The 19155-nt window shown below is 45.8% G+C and overlaps 1 protein-coding gene across 3 annotated transcripts; it reads right to left on the bottom strand.

The window, feature by feature from the left end:
- Positions 1 to 402: 402 nt before the first annotated feature.
- ZNF518B (zinc finger protein 518B) lies at positions 403 to 18175 on the bottom strand. Of its 3 annotated transcripts, XM_047718885.1 has the most exons (4): positions 18044 to 18175; positions 15311 to 15828; positions 12735 to 12892; positions 403 to 7110 (listed from the first exon to the last, which is right to left on the bottom strand). In XM_047718885.1, the coding sequence occupies exon 4, from the start codon at positions 6918 to 6920 to the stop codon at positions 3675 to 3677; it is 3246 nt and encodes a 1081-aa protein (XP_047574841.1). In that variant the 5' UTR covers positions 6921 to 7110; positions 12735 to 12892; positions 15311 to 15828; positions 18044 to 18175; the 3' UTR covers positions 403 to 3674. The 3 variants fall into 3 exon arrangements, with proteins under 3 accessions (XP_047574841.1, XP_047574840.1, XP_047574842.1); XM_047718884.1 differs by lacking the exons at positions 12735 to 12892; positions 15311 to 15828; XM_047718886.1 differs by lacking the exons at positions 15311 to 15828; positions 18044 to 18175 and having other exon boundaries at positions 12735 to 13142.
- Positions 18176 to 19155: the final 980 nt, after the last annotated feature.

Consider the following 19155-nt stretch of genomic DNA (forward strand, 5'->3'; position numbering starts at 1 on the left):
GATGTTTGGACAGACAATGGCACAGTGCAGCTGCCCACATGGTCCAGCAGGCTCATCAACCACTTGGGAGCTCTCCCGCCCCAGACCCCTCCCAGCTGAGAGGCAGGTGCAGTGGCCATATACCATCTCTGACCAGGCTACAGACCATGAGATGAAAATTGTTACTGCTGCCCAAACCAGCACCTCTTGTGACTTTAACACAGAGCAAAAGAAAAAAGGGACCTGGTGTCATTTCAGAGTATGCATGGCTAGCCAGCAGTGCATTGAGTTCAAAATATACCCTCTGGAACTCAAGGGACCTGTGCTGTACAGAAGGACACCTTTCCATATTTGAGAGACCTATCCCACAAGATAGACTATGTCATGAATAGCCCCCTGAACACTGAAATGAAAGGACAGAGAACATTATACGATTGCTTTATTTAACAAAATTTACGCCAACTTCTATATCTATATACAAACGTGTTTCAAAACCAGAGCAGCAGACACACAAACTGTTCACACAGGACTTACAACAATGCTTACGTGTCGATGTTTGTTTTCTGCTCAAATTGACATTTACAGATTCAAAAATTATTCCAAAGGCCAAGCAACGCCACATCTGTTTCCAGGGATGGTTTACACCTAGTAGGTCATGAAGAAAGAGGGATGGAGCTTTTGAGGGTTAATATACTGTGTTCAGTTTACTTTAACAAACAGCATTTGGCCCACAGTAGGGCTCACAAAATGTTTTGGAGAGGGGATAAAAATTTGGGTAAAATATTATCTATGAGACTATGAGGTTTTTTTTTTTTTTAATTTTCACTCTGTCATAACTATAACAAGATCGTCTCACTTCTGGCCCCCCAAAATAAGAAACTCTAAGAAATAAGTGTAAAATTTTATTAGTAAGTACTATTAATAAAATTTAGCGAGTACAGGTCCTTCAAAATCAAGGTAGGAGTATGTAAATACTCAACATGGTTCTACTCCTACTTTGTTCAATTTTGTTAGAAATGTTTCCTGACATTTACCTACATGTTAACAAGCTATTTCCTAAAGTTCTTCATATAGGGAGGACAGACATGTTTTGCTTTCTCATTTTTTATGACTTTCAGGAGCCTTCAGGATTCCTCAAAAAAGTGTTGTAGCTCTGGAAATCTCCAAAAAAACCTTTGCTACGTAGTCTACTCATAAAATTTAGCTCCATACAAGTACATAAGCTGAGTTTTAGGTAATACTTGAAAAATGGTTGATGCTGCAAAGTATAAATATTTCATGTTGACACTTAACACTCTGACCTGATTCATGGTCACTTTTCTTGAAAGGTCATGCTCTAGCCTCTCAAGAAAGATGCTACTAAGCAGTGAGGTATAGAAGGAGGAAAAATAAAAAATTAAAAAATCACAGCCTTGTCTTCTCAGTATGTTAGGAGCCTTCCATGCTGCCGGCAGGGCACACATCTACCCATGGCTCACACTGCAGCGTTCTCCTCTATGTGGTGAAGTGGTACGCGGGATCCAGTTCCTGGAAAGCACCAACTAGAAATGTACGGGGATGAAATACTGCAACAGAATGGTCCTCAGGGGCTTCTACTCCTGTTTGTTCATAGAAACCAGACTCATCCCTTACTTGTGCTTTCATTTTCTTAAAAATGAGATCACACCATTATAAAAATGTGCTTCCAAAATAATTTCTAGAATATAAAATGTCTTCTGTTTTTCCAGCCCACGTAATTTCATTATAAAATAGGAAATCAGAAAATTAGATACTGCGGTTTTCATATGGTAAAAAATATTTATATGTGTACACACATGCATATATACACATCTAAAAAACCCAAGTTTTAAATTTCAATAAAAATTAACCAATTAGCCAACTTAATGATCATGCATTCAGTTAGACATAAGAAATGTTGATTATCTGTAATGAGAACCAATTGCAAAGAATTACAATTCCACCTATCAGAAAATAGTCTAGGACTTTCACGCGTGTAAAAACAAAACAAACCCAACACAGAAAGTTCCAACTAACCAGCACAATGGAAATCTCACTCAGGTTTTTTCCAGTTATAACGGCCCCCAGTTCCATTCACTGCACTAACGAATTCCCTAAGGATGGAGCAGTCTTAAAGGGAGGAGGAAAACAGAGCTGGAGCCACCCTGTGGCCGTTCCAGGTGCGTGGGTGTGTTCTGCATGATGGTTGTTGCCTGGTGGAGTGGGCGAGTGAGGAGGAGATCCAACCCCAGCTCCCTCTGCCAAGCCACCAATCTGCCCAAGAGGTGGTAAAGGTGCAGAAGGAGTTTTTCCTAATGCACACAAGGTGTCCTGTGGACCAGCCGTGGTGCTGGTGTCTATCGGTGGAGAGGGAAGCAGGTGTTCTCAAGAGTTACCCTAGGAAAGGTGAGCGATCGGGAGAACAGACTGTGGAAAAGAGAAGTTAGAAGCGGATTGTGACTATCAGTGAAAACCAGGAATAGTGTTCTTGTAACCTCAACGAAGATGGTGGGATGTTTCTATTTTGTTGATTTTCATGAGGGAAAGCCTTAAGGGGCCTCAAAGGCACAAAAGGAAGGGGACAGGAGGTGAATAGGAAAGTGTCTCACTCCACAGGAGAACCTGTTCAGAAAACTGGCAGAGGAAGAGCGGGCTCTGAGCTGGGGGAGGGGGAGGGGCAGTGTCTGAGATCCTAAGTGGTGGAGAAAGTGCACGCAGCCTTCGCCCTGGTCTGAGAGTTCTCAAAGGAAACCAGTGATCACAATAAAGTCATAACTTTCTTCACAGTCCTACCTTGAACTATCTTTCCCAGTTTTACCTACGTCATAAGAAGCCTGTTCATTCACATTTTAAATTAGTTACTTTACCTTTGTGAGGGTGGTAAGGGCACACAGGAGCCTTAATTTTGGATATTTTACCTCTGTGACCATTCTTTTTCTTCTTCTTCTTTTTTTAAAGGCACAATCCCTCCCCAGCTGTCATAAATCAGGACATTTAAAAAGAAAGCAAAGCTTTGAAAATGTTTCTTTCCTCCCTGAACATCTACTGCTGAAGTAATAAATTCAGGCAAACCCTTGGCATCATTTTTTCAAGTGGCCAAGCAAAGCTAATGCTCTGTGCTAGAGACATTTCTGAGTACTGCCCAGTGGGTGAGGAATTTCAAGGAAGAGCCACTTTTCTATAGTCCAATTTAAGATAACGAAGTAGAAAGTATGATTTCCTGTATGTATCAAATATTCAGCATGAGTTAGTGCAGAGAAAAATGGATGTGTACACGAAGACATGGGTTTCATTCCTCAGTAGCATTTTGAATAAAGAGCATAGTGTAGAACACCCTAAACATGCCCCCCTGAACAGATCACCAGATTTGTTTCTACTCAGAAAAAAGGGGTGCTAAACAAAGACCTCTCAGATCTCAACTGGAAATCTGGAAGTTTCACTTCTCTCCAGAAAAACACATGTACATAGATCTGTGCATACGATTCCGGGGGCTACAGACACCTGCCAAGGTCTGGTCAGTCATCTCAGGTTAAGACTCCTGGCTCTCAACATTCTCACAAGGTTTCTGAAGAATGAATGATCCTCCCATTCCTACAATCTGCGTTTCTCCCACTGAGCCAGGGAGGGAGGGGAAAAACAAACAAACTAGAATAAACTAAAAATAAGAAAAACAATTTGCTTCAAAGACCATTTTTTACTTATTTGCCCTTGGAAGAAAGAACATCCCAATCTCTAGTTGCCTCTATCAAATGCCGCTGGCCGTGACTCATCCACTCCTCCTGGTCTTCATAAAGCCGCCCACAAAACCAGCACTTAAATATACACTGCGATGAGTCATCAGGCAAGGAATCCACCACCTGGTAGTTGTTTTTATGCACCTTCTTAAGCTTCATTTTCAACATCATTTGCCTTTTTATCTGATTGGCCTCCTCTGCGTTCTGGTATGTCAGGCGAACATGATGCCGTCTGATGCCTAACTGACACCTCGTCCTCTCTGATAGGACGACTTTGAGGACATTGCCTTTGTACTTATTGATTACCTTCATCACGTTGGTGACTTCTGGAGAGTCAACATCAGGATGGTTTAACACGATGACGGGCTGGTTCCGACGGGGGCATTTAATCAACTGGTCTGGCTTCGCGGCAATCAGTCGAAGCTGTCTTGCAACCTGAAAAATTGAAGGATCCTTGAGATAGCAGCTGGGATCAGCCTGGATTTTGCTTTTCTTCTTGGATGAATTCACTTGTTTGGTTTTGTTTTTACTTATAGGAAGACTTCTAGAAAGCAGTTTGCCTTGCTTACTCAGTTCACTGCTTCCTTGCTGACCATGCAGGGGGCCAGTTTTTTTAGGCATGGTGCTACAAAAAGCACTCTCTTTTCTTGGTTTTGGCCGAAGAGGTATATCAAGATTTTGGGACATATCTATGGGCCCACTTTCACTTGTCAAAGACGGTAAGTCTGAGTCTGTCTGTCTCACTGGGCAGAACGGAATGGGTTTTATTAACTGGGTCTCACGGCAAGGTATGCTGACCGGTGCTTCACATGTTGCCTCTATAATGTGGGTATCCTCAGAAGAATTAAGAACCCTCAACACAGCCCCTTTGGGGATCAATACTGGAGAAGTAACATGGGTCTTCCTGGTCACTCTGCTTTCAGTTTTCCCACTGCTGCCTTCTATAAACTGTGGATATATTTGCTGAGGAGTGAGCGGCCCATTGATACCACCGTCTTCCTGAGGTTTCGGGAGTGTGCCTGTGGAATAGCCAGTGCCGGCAAATGACACATTAATTTCGTGAATACCTTCAGGAGCAACTTGCGAAGTTCCCTTCGATGCCTGCCCTACAGAACGGCGATGTGCATTATTTGCAGACAAAGATGACGGCTTGCCACAGGATTCAATCAACTGAGCTATCTTCCTGCGCAAGAGTTCAATTGACTTTATTTTGGACGTTGAACTATTCCACTTAACGCCCTCAGGGACGTTTTCAGACCCAGAGCTCAGAGAAAATACTGACGAGATGACTGGACCATCGAAAGAGTCCTTAGTCCTTTCAGGATTCTTTAATTCTAAAGGCTCCTCCACAGGCGGCTGAGACCTGATTCCATCCTCTCCTGGTATATTTACGTGTAAATATTCGCTTTTATGTTGGGAAGAAATCTGGCCTGTGTTTGAAACTGCCTTGTGTTCCTCGGTCTGCTTGTCTTTCAACTTCCTATGAGAGGGAACCATTTTTATAGGAATACTGATCTCATGTCTAGATTCCAAGTTACTTGTACTTACAGGCAACAAGCCCTTTTCTCCAGAGAAGGACATGGTTGCAGGTGACACAGCCAGGGGATATAACTGCTGTGAGTCACCAAGTGAGTTCCTTCCATCTTCAGCAAAAGAAACAGCAGCTTTATATGGAAAAGGGTTTGATGCAGCTCTGAAACTGTGGAAAACACTGTTTTTTACTACAGATGCTGGAGAATGACCTCTTAAAGAGAGAGAAGGAAGAGCTGGTCTATGTGGATAGATACTACTTTTTTTCTGGAAGTCCTCAACTGTATCTGGGTAGAGAAGGGATTCTCGATTGTGCACACTAGAATTTGACATGAAAAAATCATAAGACCTGACCCACTTCACATTTTTAAGTTGTTTCTGAACTGACGATTGAAGATGATCAGTGCCTGCCAGTTTTCCAACATTCCCTTCAATCACCAGTGACTTTGTTTGGCTTGCAGAAACCATTTTTTCTGGTTCAGCCGAACCCTTCTCTTTAATCATATGCTCAGAATGACCCCCTTCACCCCCACCAGCTTCGGGGCGGTTACTTTCTTCCAGAGGAAACAGTTTCAGGACAAGCTGCTGGGTCCCGTTGACGACCTTCACATCGATCAGCTGGGCCAAGCAGTTGGCAGGGACCACAAGTTCCGCTGGTGCCACCACTGTCAACGGCATTCCTGGCTGGACGGGCTCTTTCGCTGGGGACAACACTTCTACCTCCACGCTTTTGTTCTCAAACAGACTGCCTTCATTTGGCTCCATCAGGGTCACTTTATTTGGAATACACACTACATCTTTTTGGTATTCCTTTGATTCCGGCAACAACATGATATTGTGCATTTTGTCTTTATTTGTATGGAGGGAGAACCTTGAGAGTTGATCTGACAACTTATTTTGAAATGCAGTCCTTGGATTGGGAGCTTTTAGGAGCTCTGTGTTTTGTTTCGATGTGCTGATTCTTTTTGGCTCCAGCTTGGCAACAGTTCTGGGAGGTCGCCGTCCTCCCGCCCTCTCATGCACTCTGCGCCTGTGTTTGACGATGTAGTCATTCCGAATAGCCCCATAGTCGCAGTACTCACATTGATAAGGGAATATGCCTGTGTGTTTCACCAGGTGCCTCTGGAACTCCCCTTTTGTGTAGGAAATGTAGCTGCAGTGAGAACAGATGAATTTAATCTCTTCATGTTGGAGCGTGTGCTTTTTGTACTGGAGAGGGTCCTTCGTGGAAAATCGACATTTATCGCAATAGTATTTGCCTGGCTTAAAGTTCCTTACCTTAAATTTGTTATTGATGGAACTGGCGATGGCTTCAGCTTTATTTCCTACAGGAGTAGCACTGGGATTACTATTCACAAAATGGAAATGGGAAGTGGCCACACCGAGGTTGCATCTGAAGCACACGTATTTGTCTTCCTTCTGGCTTGGCCCAGTACCCTTTTTCAAATCTTGAAGCAGGATTTTGTCAACACTCTTGCACTTCATACACGTAGCGATGGTCATCATGGCAGCCTCTGCCTCTGAGCCTTGACACAAGAGAGCTTGAGCTTCTTGTCTATCTGGTCGAGTGGCTCTACTGGCATTTGGTTGTTTGGGGGACATGGTCAAGGAATTATGTCCATCATTCACTTGAGTGGTATATAACTGCTGTCCAATATCCTTCATCTTCTTTATTTGCATTTCCAAAAAGAGAGAGCAAGACTTCACATGATAAAACCCTTAGGGGCCATCCTTCATTTAACTTCGTGACTGGCGGAGAAGCAGTGACTTCCTGGGAGGTGTCATCAGTTATCCTTGTTTATAAACCACCATAGTCAGTGTATGATCCCCAAATAGGATTGTTCTCAATTCTCTGATAGTCCAGGAAACACTAAAGGAGGGGAAAAAAAAAAGACATCATAAAGCACAGTTAATACATGAACTTAAGGTTTAGTTAAGCTATTTCCACACGTATCCTCTATTTCAATGACCTTTGATTTTTACGCTAAATCTTGACATATTTTCTTAAACACAAATTCACATTAAAACGTAATACAACGGAAATGGCAAAGAAGAAGCCTAAATGGAAGACATTTTTAAATTCAGCCCCCTAAAACTTATCCCTTTAGACCAACCATAACAGGCTGGCAGCAAGGAAACCACAGCTGTCGTTCAGAAGAGCCCCTGATACGTGACAGTTATTTTTAGGGGTCATGGACAGCATCCCAGTGATTTCACAGGTATAATTTCATATTAGCCTGAATAAAGCTTTGTGCAGGAGGGTGCTATTTCAACTTTAAACACACAAATTATCCAGTGGTGGAGAGAGCCAGGGCTTCGGCTCCGGTGTTCATTTGTTTCTATATGAAAGCTAACTGGCAGCTTGAATTCCCAGTTCTCTCATTTGCTCCCTTTGCTTTCACAAATGTAAGAAATCAGTAATACACCGGCAATGTTGGGTAGACAGACACTGATTCCATCAACATCTTACTGAGCATCTATTACGAGCCAGCAGTGAGCAAAACCCAGGATCAGTCCGTACATCAGGAGGGTCTAGAGAGGGGAAACAGGCAACATAGTTATTTCTTAGGTGGTGATGAGTAATTGATAAAAATACAGCCATAAAACCAGGCCGGGGGCCAGGGAGTAAGTAGGTAATGAGGCTGCAGGGCTGGCACGGAATGGTGTGGAGAGTCAGGAGAGCCTCCCGCTAGGCTGACCTCTAAGCAGAGACCTCGGGGTGGCCAGGGAGCAAGGACTGGGCTGTCTGGGAGAAGGGAGTTTCCGGCAGAGAGAAGGCAAAGGTCTGTGAGATGAGGGCCTGTACCACCTGAGGAATGGCAAGGAGGTGGAGAACAGAAGGTACTGAGTGAGGAGAGGAGGGAGGAGGAGGAGTAGTCCACATGGTCAGAGGCAGTAGGGGTGCCGATCAAGGAAAGCTCTAGCCGAGTCGTAAGGATATGGCTTTTCCTGTCCCTGATACAGATAACAGGGGAGACTGGAACAGTGACTTGGCCCGCTGTGATTTGCACCCCTACAAAGCCCCCAGCTGCTGCATGGACAAGTATCTGTGAGGGTGGAATGACAGTATGGGGGGCTGAGGTGAGAGGTGGTGGCAGCCCGGGCAGTGGTGGCAGAGACGCAAATGTCCCTACAGCAAGTGCCACAACAGGTGTAATGCTGACGACGACTTCTATAAAAAGTTACCTTTAGGGGAGGTGAACCATGAGAGACTATGGACTCTGAAAAACGATCTGAGAATTTTGAAGGGGTGGGGGGTGGGAGGTTGGGGGCACCAGGTGGTGGGTATTGTAGAGGGCACGGATTGCATGGAGCACTGGGTGTGGTGCAAAAATAATGAATACTGTTATGCTGAAAAAAAAAAAAAAAAAAGTTACCTTTAAGTACACATGCTTTTTTCCAAAACATATAAGAACTTGGAGCCAAACAAAAAAATTCTATTTAGGGATCTGCTAAAAAGCCTTTATTTTATGACCTTCTAAAATCCACTGAAGCCTTCTGAGCCTCATTTTTTTCATCTGGCAATTAGAATGAAGGACACTTATCCAACCTCTCCCACAGTGCTGCCACGATGACTAAAACGCTCGAGAGTGTAAGAGAACACTTCTGAAGTTTCAAAGTGCTTCTCTAAGTGTCAAGAGGCATATAGACATACCCAGTGAGTGTCTGTTCAATTATGAGCAGCAATATGAGGGGGAATTAGAAGCTTTGTTCTGGCACAGTGCTCACAGGCCCAGAGCCACGCAAACTCAAGTCTAAAAGGCCAACCTGTGGGAGCAGAAGGCTCTTCTGTTGGGTCAAGAGAAGTAATTATTGCATATTCAAATCCAGCAAAAAACCTGTCTTTAAAAGCATTTTTGGAAAGGACCACTTAAGAACATACCATGTTTGACTACAGGGTTTATTTTCTTTGACACTGTTGTCTTTCCCTATTTTGCTTTTGCAACAGAGAGCTGCTTCCTCTCAAAGGCAATTCCCAGTATGCAGCAGAACCCTGGTGGCATCTAGGACTCCATCAGACTTGCTGCACCATGAATGTGTATGTAATACTTAGACAGCAAGTGGGCAGAGGCCTGTGGGGTCACAAGGCATTCCCTCTGCCTTAAGTGTTTGAACACATACCTATGGAAGAGGACTGTGAAGAGGGCAAGACGTGCAAATGCCTCCAGCTAGCAAACTGGTAGTGGACAAAGACAAGGACTTCCATTTCCCACTGCACTCCTGGCATACACAACAGGTGGAAGTTTTAGGAGTCACTCGTAGAAGCTCCCATGCACTTCATTTTCCAGAGTTGTAAACTGGATTTAGTGAAGGGAGACCCCAGGGACAATACTAGTACCAGAACTTCTGGAAGCAGAACTTCTGCTATTCCTCATCGAGTCACCCTTTCGCACCTGCTGATTTACCTACATTCATCTACATGATTTCAAGCCCAGTCTCCCAGTGCTGACCCCTGAAATCACAGGATTCTATCACCTGAGAATACTGCTATTGTCAACGTGTTCACATGGGCATTTTCATCCCATTAAAACGGAACAAGAGGGGTACCTGGGTGACTCAGTAGGTTAAAGCCTCTGCCTTCAGCTCAGGTCATGATCCCAGGGTCCTGGGATTGAGCCCCACTCTGCTCAGCAGGGAACCTGCTTCCCTGCCTCTCTCTGCCTGCTTCTCTGCCTACTTGTGATCTCTGTCAAGTAAATAAATAAAATCTTAAAACAAAACAAAACAAAACAAAAATGGAACAAGATCTGTGGCCAGAAGCTAAGAAAACCATGGCTCCAAGAATGCACAGGTGAAAAGGGACTCTAACATACTAGGTTATGTTAGGGACTGGTCCAGTGGCTCCCAAATGTGGAAGAGTCTCAGTGTCACAGGTGAGACAGACAATTCTGGACTTACCCCTATGCTAGCGAGTTGTGGTGAAAAGCCAGTATTAGAAATCACTGAAGAAACTGCCAGCAACATTTCAAACCTTTAAGTCATCTTCACCAGTTGATCATGCAACTGATGGTCTAATATTGCCATAAACAAAACTGCTCCCGTCTTTAGGCTGCTAATTTTACTGTCCCGTAGTTCTCATTGTTGAGAATTTGCCCTTGAATGAAAATGAAACCACTGTCCTTGTAACTTTCTTATATCCTGTTTCTGGGGCTACAAACATCCTCATCTCTCTTGATAGAACCATGATCAACCTGCACACCTTTTCTCTCATTTAGTCCTTGGTTCTCAATTCTGTTCTAAAGATCTGCATACCAGCTGATATCAAATCTGCTATCTATTAGCCCTGTAATCCTACTATCTAGAGAGAGGGAGGGGACAAGAGGACAGGAGGACGGGAGGGCAGAAAGGGGAGGAAAGAAGTAACTCACTTGCCAGGCACAACCTATTTACCAACGACTCCAACATCTTACATAGTAATTCTAAGAAATTCTCAAGAATCTTCAGACAAGATTCCTCCACTTGAAGACTCACCAAACCAGGATTCCAACTGTGCATTTTTAGTTTTCCAGCACTTTTCCCAGTCTCCGGGATTCTTCAAAATTTATAGAAAACAGTTTTGCCATTTTCTTTCCAAGTCCTCTTAAAACTTGTAGAAAATATTCCTCCTAAAACCGAAAACTTGAAATCCCAGACAGACTGGACGGTAAGATCACATACTTGGCAAGAAGTGGAGTGCATCCTGATGGAAGAAAGTCCCCAGGGAATGAACCAAGCCATCTACAGTGTTGAAGGAGCGCAGTCCTCTCAGAAGTGTCTCCATAAAACTTATCTTACCAGTTATTCTGAGTTAAGAATCCTTAGGAGCAAGTGCCAGTAGGAAGCATGAGGCTGTGATTAGCAAATATGTTTAACGGGAGGCAAGACATCTAAGCCACATTTGGATTACAGTCACCTATTTCCAAGTGTCTTCCTGGCTTCTAAACCATTCTCAAGATAATGCAGTGTTTCTACACCAGCACTTCCTCAGTTCAGGTGACAAAGATGCCATGCTTGTGGCTAAGTGTGTGTGGCGGGGGAGATCTGAGCGTACCCCACGACAGGTGTGAATGGATGCGGTGAATGGCAGGGAAGAACTAAGATGCCTTTGCTGCTGGTGCCACACATGAGCTCATATGACGTCGCTGCAGGTGCACCCGAGTGACCGGCTCGTGAGCCCACTCCCTTAGTGCAACTCATTCTGTCTGGCTCACAAAGGGTCCAACCACCTGGGAAGCTGGGTCCTCTTGGCAAACCACTGCCCAGGGGGCTGATGACTGAAGCTTATATGAGATGATAAAAAGCCGTGCATGCCCGACACTGGAAGGGCACTCAGTAAACTGCAGTTTCAGTGTTGACCTACCTTTCAAACTCATGTCTCTATCCCAAAACCTCTGCATTTGGACTAGAAACATATAAATATTTTTAAAGATAACGTAGGAGGGCTTTCAAAAGCACAGAAAATACTTAGTATTATTAACCGTGGACACAAGAAATAAAATGTCCAATGAATACTAAGTTGTCTGTTTTTTTTCACAGCACGCAATGAGCTTTTTAATGCAGAATTATCTACAGTATCAGCTAAAGATGACTGACACACCCCAAAGAGAAGGGCATGGTTTGTCATAAATGTGCTTCCTGAGTCTTGTCTCTTCCTAGGGAGAGGCGGTGCAGCATTCCCTGCTGCTGACTTTTCCTTTTGATTTTGAGCTCACCTGGCCTGGTTTCTTAAGATTATTATGCAGATGGATGGAGAAAAAGACTAAGTTTGTCAGACACCAGGTCAGTGACACTATAAAAACCTATTAAAAAGAAAAGCCTATAAAAACCATGAGGGTTATACAAGTTCTCATTAAGATGGAAGCATCGCACTTCTAAATACTGGAAACGTCAAATGCTCAACAGAATTAGAAGAGAAGTAGTGACACGATTTAAAGCTGCAGATTCCGGAATCCTAGTACAGGGATTCAAATCCCAGTGCCATCCCTTTCTAGGTGTGTGACCTGGGGCCAACTGTCTGATTCCTGTTTATAGTCCCTATGTCACAGGTGTGTCATGAAGATTATGTGACAATGTGATGTAAAGTGCTTAGGTCAGTTACACATCATAAACTCTTAAAAAAATAAAGAAATCATGCCAATGACTGAATAGTCAAAGGGTCTAAAATACATGCTTCTTCACTGCCAAATGATTGCTTTTTCCCAAATGTGCACTGAATCTCACATCATGATTTTAATTACAGTTACTGGGTGGATAGCCTAAAACACAATTTACCTCTGGAGCCAAGACCTAGCCTTAGAGGCAAAGTGGCTAATGTGAAAAGATGCAAGAACCACATAAGGGAGTACTCACTACAACTTGGGTTTATGTATAAGCTAGTTACTGAATTCCCTGATCCTCTCCGAGCCCAGCTGAACTGTGAAATATCCCTGTAAGTGCAAGGACATTTACAAGCTAGATGGTAATGTGAGAGGTGACCAGCCAATTACAGCACATACATGCCGCCTGCATCAACACCTAGTTTTGGTTCCTGAGATGTCCCCCAAACTAAGTAGTAGTAGTTGACTGGCTACATCATTTCTGGATGGAGAATCAGAGTCAGGACTCTCTCTCCAGGAATCCTTCCATGGGACTTCTACCAAATCTACTGCCAGTGCAGGGACGGAGCTGCAGTACTATGAGCAAAGGGAATGGAGTTAGAAGGTTTGCAGTTCAAACTGTGATTCTGTCCCTGTGTCTTGGGGTCCTCAGGCAAGTAGTTCCTTCTGTGCATTGTCAGTCAAGGAAACAGGCTTTAGGATCTTCAGATTTAAATGGTAATTAGGAAAGCCAAACAAGAGAACATACGCAAAGCACTCAGCCAGTAACAGAGAGGCTCAAAGATTTTTTTTCTGTTCCTTTTGTCTACTTAGTTATAGCAAAGACTGGTCTAAGAAATGTTTCCCAGCAAGCAAAATTTTAAAGCATTCTACCTCAAAGTGCCCAGCAGCATGTAGACAGTAACACCTGATCGGGGCGGGGGTGGGGGGGAGCAACATTAGGCCTGTAAAGTGCTACCACTGCCCAGGTAAATGGTGTTTATGAAGCAGCCGGTAGCTCACTCAGCAAGAACTCTTTCAGACCATTACAAAGAATCAGAACTGAACTGAAAGGGTACATAGTTCTAAAGAAAGAAAAACACCTAGTGTTACTTTCTTTTTGCCAAACTACCCTGCACTTTGAAATGACTGAAGTGCAAACTGATGGCCCCTGAATGACAAAAATATTTATTTAAAAAATATTTATATAAATATTTAAATAAATATTTATTTAAAAAATAAAAATAAAAAAATACTTCCAAATGTTGCTGACAAATGTATAGCTTTTGGGATTCTAGATTTCCTTCTGAAACCAAATGTACCACTTGGGGAGCAGAATGGGGCAAGAAGGCTGGACAAGAAAGTCGCTGTACTGATTCCTCTACTTTCTAGGGGGAAAGTGTAAGAGTGGAAAAGACAATGACCTTGGGACATCAAGATCAAGGTTTAAAAGCTAGGTTTTGGACTTAATAGCTGTGTAAATCTGGATCTATTAACCTCCCCTGAGCCTGAGTTTTCTCACTTGTCAAGTAGGAATGGTAATGCCTAATCTACACACTGCTGTGAGGAAAAGGTATATGCAGACAGCAGGTAACCTTATGCTTAACAAACAGTACATGTTCTGTTAAGAAATAAGTCAACCTGTTATTGTAAGACTCCTTTGAATGTAGAGGAGTCCGGGAAACTCCTGAGAAGCAGAAACTCTTAGCTTAACAAATCAGCCAGATGAGATCCTCTGGGGCTGGAGGCCAGGATCTCCTCCACAGCCCCATCTACAAAGGAGTTATTTGGAGACAGACTTGACACAGTGAAGCTCTTCAACTGAGACTATATCAGAAAACTAAGTTATTACATAGTATTTTTTTTTTTTAACAATTTAAGAGAAGACCTTTCAACAGAAAGAATATGACCAATGGCAGAGTGTTAAAGTATCAAACTTACAGTTCTCTATGTGGAAAAGAAATGTTATGGGGAAATTATGCTCTTGTTAGCATTAAAAAAATACATGGTAAAAAACAAAGTAGTATTACAAGCAACATTAAAAAAATTGTGTGTAACTGAACACATCTAGGGACTTGAGGTCTCTAACGGTGACAAAAATGAAGGACGCGTATATTTTTGTATATACCCCCCCACCCCGGTTTTGGCTTAAAGAAAAACCAAGTTTTGTAGATGAAATGGATTAAGGGTTTAATAAAAAGTATAATCAAATACAGAAGAAGTATCTCCCACCACAGCAGTGATTATTAACCTTGACTGCATTAGGGTGACCCACTTGTCATAATACCCCCAGGATGGTAAACTTGTTTTTGAAGGAGGTACCTGGGATGGTCACCCTACTGCACACTAGAATTACCTGGAGAGCTTTAAAAGTTATGATGCCTGGGCCCCACTGTGTGTGGGGGAGGCTCTGGGAGTTTTAAAAGCTTTCCAGGTAAATCTAATATACAGCCAAAGTTAAGAACCACTACCTGACATTACAGGTGCACAGAACTGTGTGGGGATGGCAAGAATATTAGGAACGTCGTTGTACAATCTCTTATATACCCATCCCAGCCAAGGGTGCTGGAAATGGGGGCAAGGCCACTGCCTTGGAAGGTGGTGGGATGACTGGGCAAGGGGATGCTGGGTCCTACCCTTGCTTAGCCATCTGACCTTGGAAATGCCATCACGGATACTCTCTGTAAAGTATGTAATGACAGTTACCACTTTGCAGATTCTTGGAAACATAACTGTTTCTGGCATGGTACCGATGCCTGGCAGTGTGTGCATATAATGAGCACAAACCAAGACTATTTTACCCCTATACCTGCCACGGGCTTCCGTCTTTCAGGAGTGTAATGGGAGATAGAGAGCAGTTATAAATGGGTGGTTTCAGTGAAGGAGTAAATGCTGTATCAGTGATCTGATCAGGACGCTCCCGGCGGCTGGCTGGCCTTGGCAATCCTGGAGCATCTTGACTGAAGTCAGGTGGATGGGGTGCCAAGTGCCTGCAGAGGCACATTCATACATTACCTCAATATTCCTCAAAGTACACCTTCAATTATCTGCTGCTTCTAAGATAACAGAGCTGCAGAGGCTGTGTGTCTTTTCCCAGGTCATGGAGTTGGTCAGCTGGTGTCTAATCAAAATTCTTTTGCTTTCTGATAGCGGGCTGTGTGAGACTGTGACCTGAAGTCACAGCATCTGCTGTCACTCAGGTACTGTTCTTACTTCCTGCCTGGGGCTGTCGAGCTGCAGATGAGTCAAAAGTGTGGCAAGTTCCAGGGCTGTTCCTTCTTTCATGCCTTGTCTTCTCAGGCACCAAGCCCCATCTAGCCTCACACCTGCAGGCCCTGGCACAGGCTTCTACACCATGGATCCTGCGAGGCTGCAAGCACTGTGCAAATACCGTGCAGCAGAAGCCAGGCATCTGGATGTCAGTCCTGGGTCTGTGCAGCCTTGGTTCCCCAGGAATTGTCTTCCAAAATATAAGGAGAATGAGCCCCCAAAACGCTTCTCCAGCAGGGATGTATGGCAAGGTAACACAGGAGCTTAAAATAAAAAGACAAGGTTTCCTAGGACTCGGGTGACCTAATAAATCAGACTGCTCTTTTCCTGAAATGGGCTGAGGCACGCGGTTTACAACTTTTTCCAGGTGATTCTGCTGCCTCGCCACCCCTATTCCATGATGAGAACATCTGGTTTACAGTCTCTGGACCCCCTCCTTCATTCCAAGGATGGCTTCTGGAAATTGCAATTAGCTGGGCTGGCATATGTGAACAAAGAAAATGCAGTCTACCCCAGGCAGCTTGAGAACAGTCAAAACTGGGAGGCCTCACTCTGAGGACCTTGTTTACCCATCAACAGCACAGGGCTTGGCACAGGAGGCACTCAATACATACTGGTTGAGGGAATGAATGAATAAATGAGTGAATGAATGAAATGTCAGCCTTCATGGCAACGATCATGAAAATGTTTTTTGTTCTTCCTCTTGCCCCAAAACTGGCCTGGATCTCTACTTAAAGGCAAATATACCAGGGCAGATCCTGGCATTTCCCCTGCCCCCCCCCCCCACATTGGTATCACTGAATTTTTAAAAATATACATTAGTTTGACATAATGTCAGGAAGGAGGCTCAATGGAATAATACCCTCCTTTGTCTGTCTTCAAAATGCATCTGTAATGAATGTTATCAGCATAACAAAACTGGATACATACAAAAGGGTTATCTTTCAAGGCTATATTATATCTAGGATAAGAAATAATTTTAAAGAGTGCATCCTAGGTGAAAAAGAACATCAATATCAGATGATTAAAACAGGCTAACGTTCTCCTGGCATTCTGAAGAGACTATATGACACTGATTTCTAAACAACTATTTGCTGGGATTCGAGAACCCTCCACAAGTATCTCCTATTGTGTACACACACGACCGAGGGGCTGAACTTTGCATCCCTGACTCAGAGAAAGAAAAAGGCATACATTCTTTTTCTTCCTCCTTTCCTCTAGGAAAGCAGGACAAGCTCCTGGAGACCACGGCTGTCTTAACCTTGGTGACTTAAGTTCTAAACTCAAGAGATATAATTCTTAAAGGCTGTAACACATTACAGTTCAGCTGTGTAGACTTTTAAATAGAGGACAAAGTGCTAAGTCACTTTTTAACTTGTTTAATGTTAGGCTAATTGTTCATTATCCCAGTTTTTAAAGTCAGCGTTATTTTAATGCGCTACATTTACACAGAGGAACTTAAGTGTTCCCTTTCTTTCTCTCCTTTGGTTTCTCTTTCCGGTGAAGAAATAGTCACTCCTTTGCACCCTGACTGAAACTGCCCAACAACCCAAGATAGCAAGAGAGAAAGGACAGCTGGGATGGGGAGGTCTCACAAAGGCTGCATCAGCGTCGGAGCAAGTCAAAGCTTCACCATCCACCCTCCCCTGACTCCCCTCTCCGGCAGAAGGTGCCCAGGTCCTCCGTGCACAAGCCCATCCCGGGGCACAGGCCGCGCAACTCCCAAGGAAAGACAATGCCAGTCCGGTTTTCAAGTTTATTGTTGGCACTCTCACACTGAGGGCACACGGTCTCCAAGGCGAGTCCTCATCTAACAGCGTGGTGCTAGGAAGGGAGGCACGGGCGCAGGGGCTCACTGCGTGGTCTCCCCGGGCCGGTCAGGCCGTGGCGGGGCTGCGGGGTCTCCTCCAACTACGGACGGAGAGTCCCACCACGTCAACGCTTACCTCCCAGGCCCGCAGGAGGCTTTAAAAATGGCCTCCTGACGACACTTCCTGCTCGGAGCGACCGGTAGAAATCCTCGCAGGAGATGCATCATTTAAAACGCTGGGGGCGGGCGGAGGAGGCCGGCTCGGCGGCTCCACACCCGCGGCCCCGCAGCCCGCACGCCGCCGCCGCGTCTCGCGACCGACGCGCGGGGGGCGAGCCTGCGGGGTCGCGGCGGCACAAAGGCCCCGCATGCCGCCGCCACCGCGGCCCCGGGGTCTGCGCGGCCCCCGGCCCGGAACCCCCGTCTGTCCCCAGCCCGCCCCGGGGGCCTTCACGCTACGACGCGGCTGGCCGGTCGACCGCGAGACACGCGGAGACCGTGGCCCGCACGACCCGGCCCCGGACTGCCCACCCCGTCCCGCCCCGGCGCGGCCTCCTCAGGCCGTCTCCGGCCTCGCGCGGCCCCCGCAGCCGCCTCCGCGCCCCCGGCCCACCCCGCCCGTCCCGTGCGCGAACCCGGGGCCCTTGCCCTCCGGCGCAGCCACTCACCCGGCCGGCGGGTCCCAGCTCCCGGGAAGGGGCGTCTACACCGCCGGCCGCAGGCCGCCACCGCCTCCGCCTCCGCCGCGCCCGCTGTAGGTCCCTACTCGGGGGGGCGGAGTCGGGCCGGCGCCGCGCGTGCGCAGTACGACGCGGAGACTCGGCTGCAGCGCGAGCGGCGCCTGTGGTCCCAAGCCAGAGCCTGCCGGGGTCGGGTCACCATGCTCGCGGGAACCGGAGACGCGTCTAGATCCGGGTGCTGGGCTCCCAGCTCGACCCAGCTCGTCCACACCCACTGCATGCAGTGGCATCTGCTTGGTTGCCCGCAAGCTCAGGAGCCTCCGACAAATGGGGAACCATCTCCTTCCAGTGTCGCCGGGTAGGACTGTTCGCGAGCGCCCAATGTGTGCCCGTGCTGGGTGTAAGCCGAGGGCGCCGTAGCTCCCTACCCGCATGGAGCTTGAAGTCCGGCAGCGACTGAGGGAGGGCGAGAGAGAAAAGGAGCCCAGCTCTTCGACCTCCAAATTCTTCCTCTTTTGAAAGCAGCAGTGAATGATATGGCCTTGAGTCGGGCTCGAATCCCGAGTCTCCCGGACTTGTTTGCATTCTCGCTTTGGGACCTTGGGCAAAGAAGCTCCCTAATCGCCTGACCTCTCTGATGCTGGGAGTTGCCCTTACTAAAGGGCGGGGAAGACCGACCTGCAGCCCAGAGCTTTACCTATCACGCAGGTGGTTGTTGAGGACCAGGCAAGACAATGATTGTTGGGAGAGTCTGGAGATGGTGTGAGCTCATTAAATGCTAGTGTTTTTTTCCTGCTACTTGGACTCCAATACCATTTTCCGGGAACCTCGCTGCACTCCAAGCACACGCGCACTTTTGACCTTCCGGAAAGAAAGTGTGCCTAGAATAGACCCCTCTCTGAGGAAAGAAGGGGACCAGTCCCAATAATCAATGACTCAGATGCGGCTCCCTACAAAATGCAAGTGCTCCCAAGGAACGGCGGACTGTGGCAGGGAGCAGCGGCACCGGCACCGGCAAGCACGGTTTCTCCAGGAATAACAGCCGAAAGTTTATTTCAAAGCTCCGGAAGGAGCACAGCTGGTTTCCAACACCTTCCTGT

Source organism: Lutra lutra, chromosome 2, assembly GCF_902655055.1.
Source record: "Lutra lutra chromosome 2, mLutLut1.2, whole genome shotgun sequence".
Taxonomy (NCBI): Eukaryota; Metazoa; Chordata; class Mammalia; order Carnivora; family Mustelidae; genus Lutra; species Lutra lutra.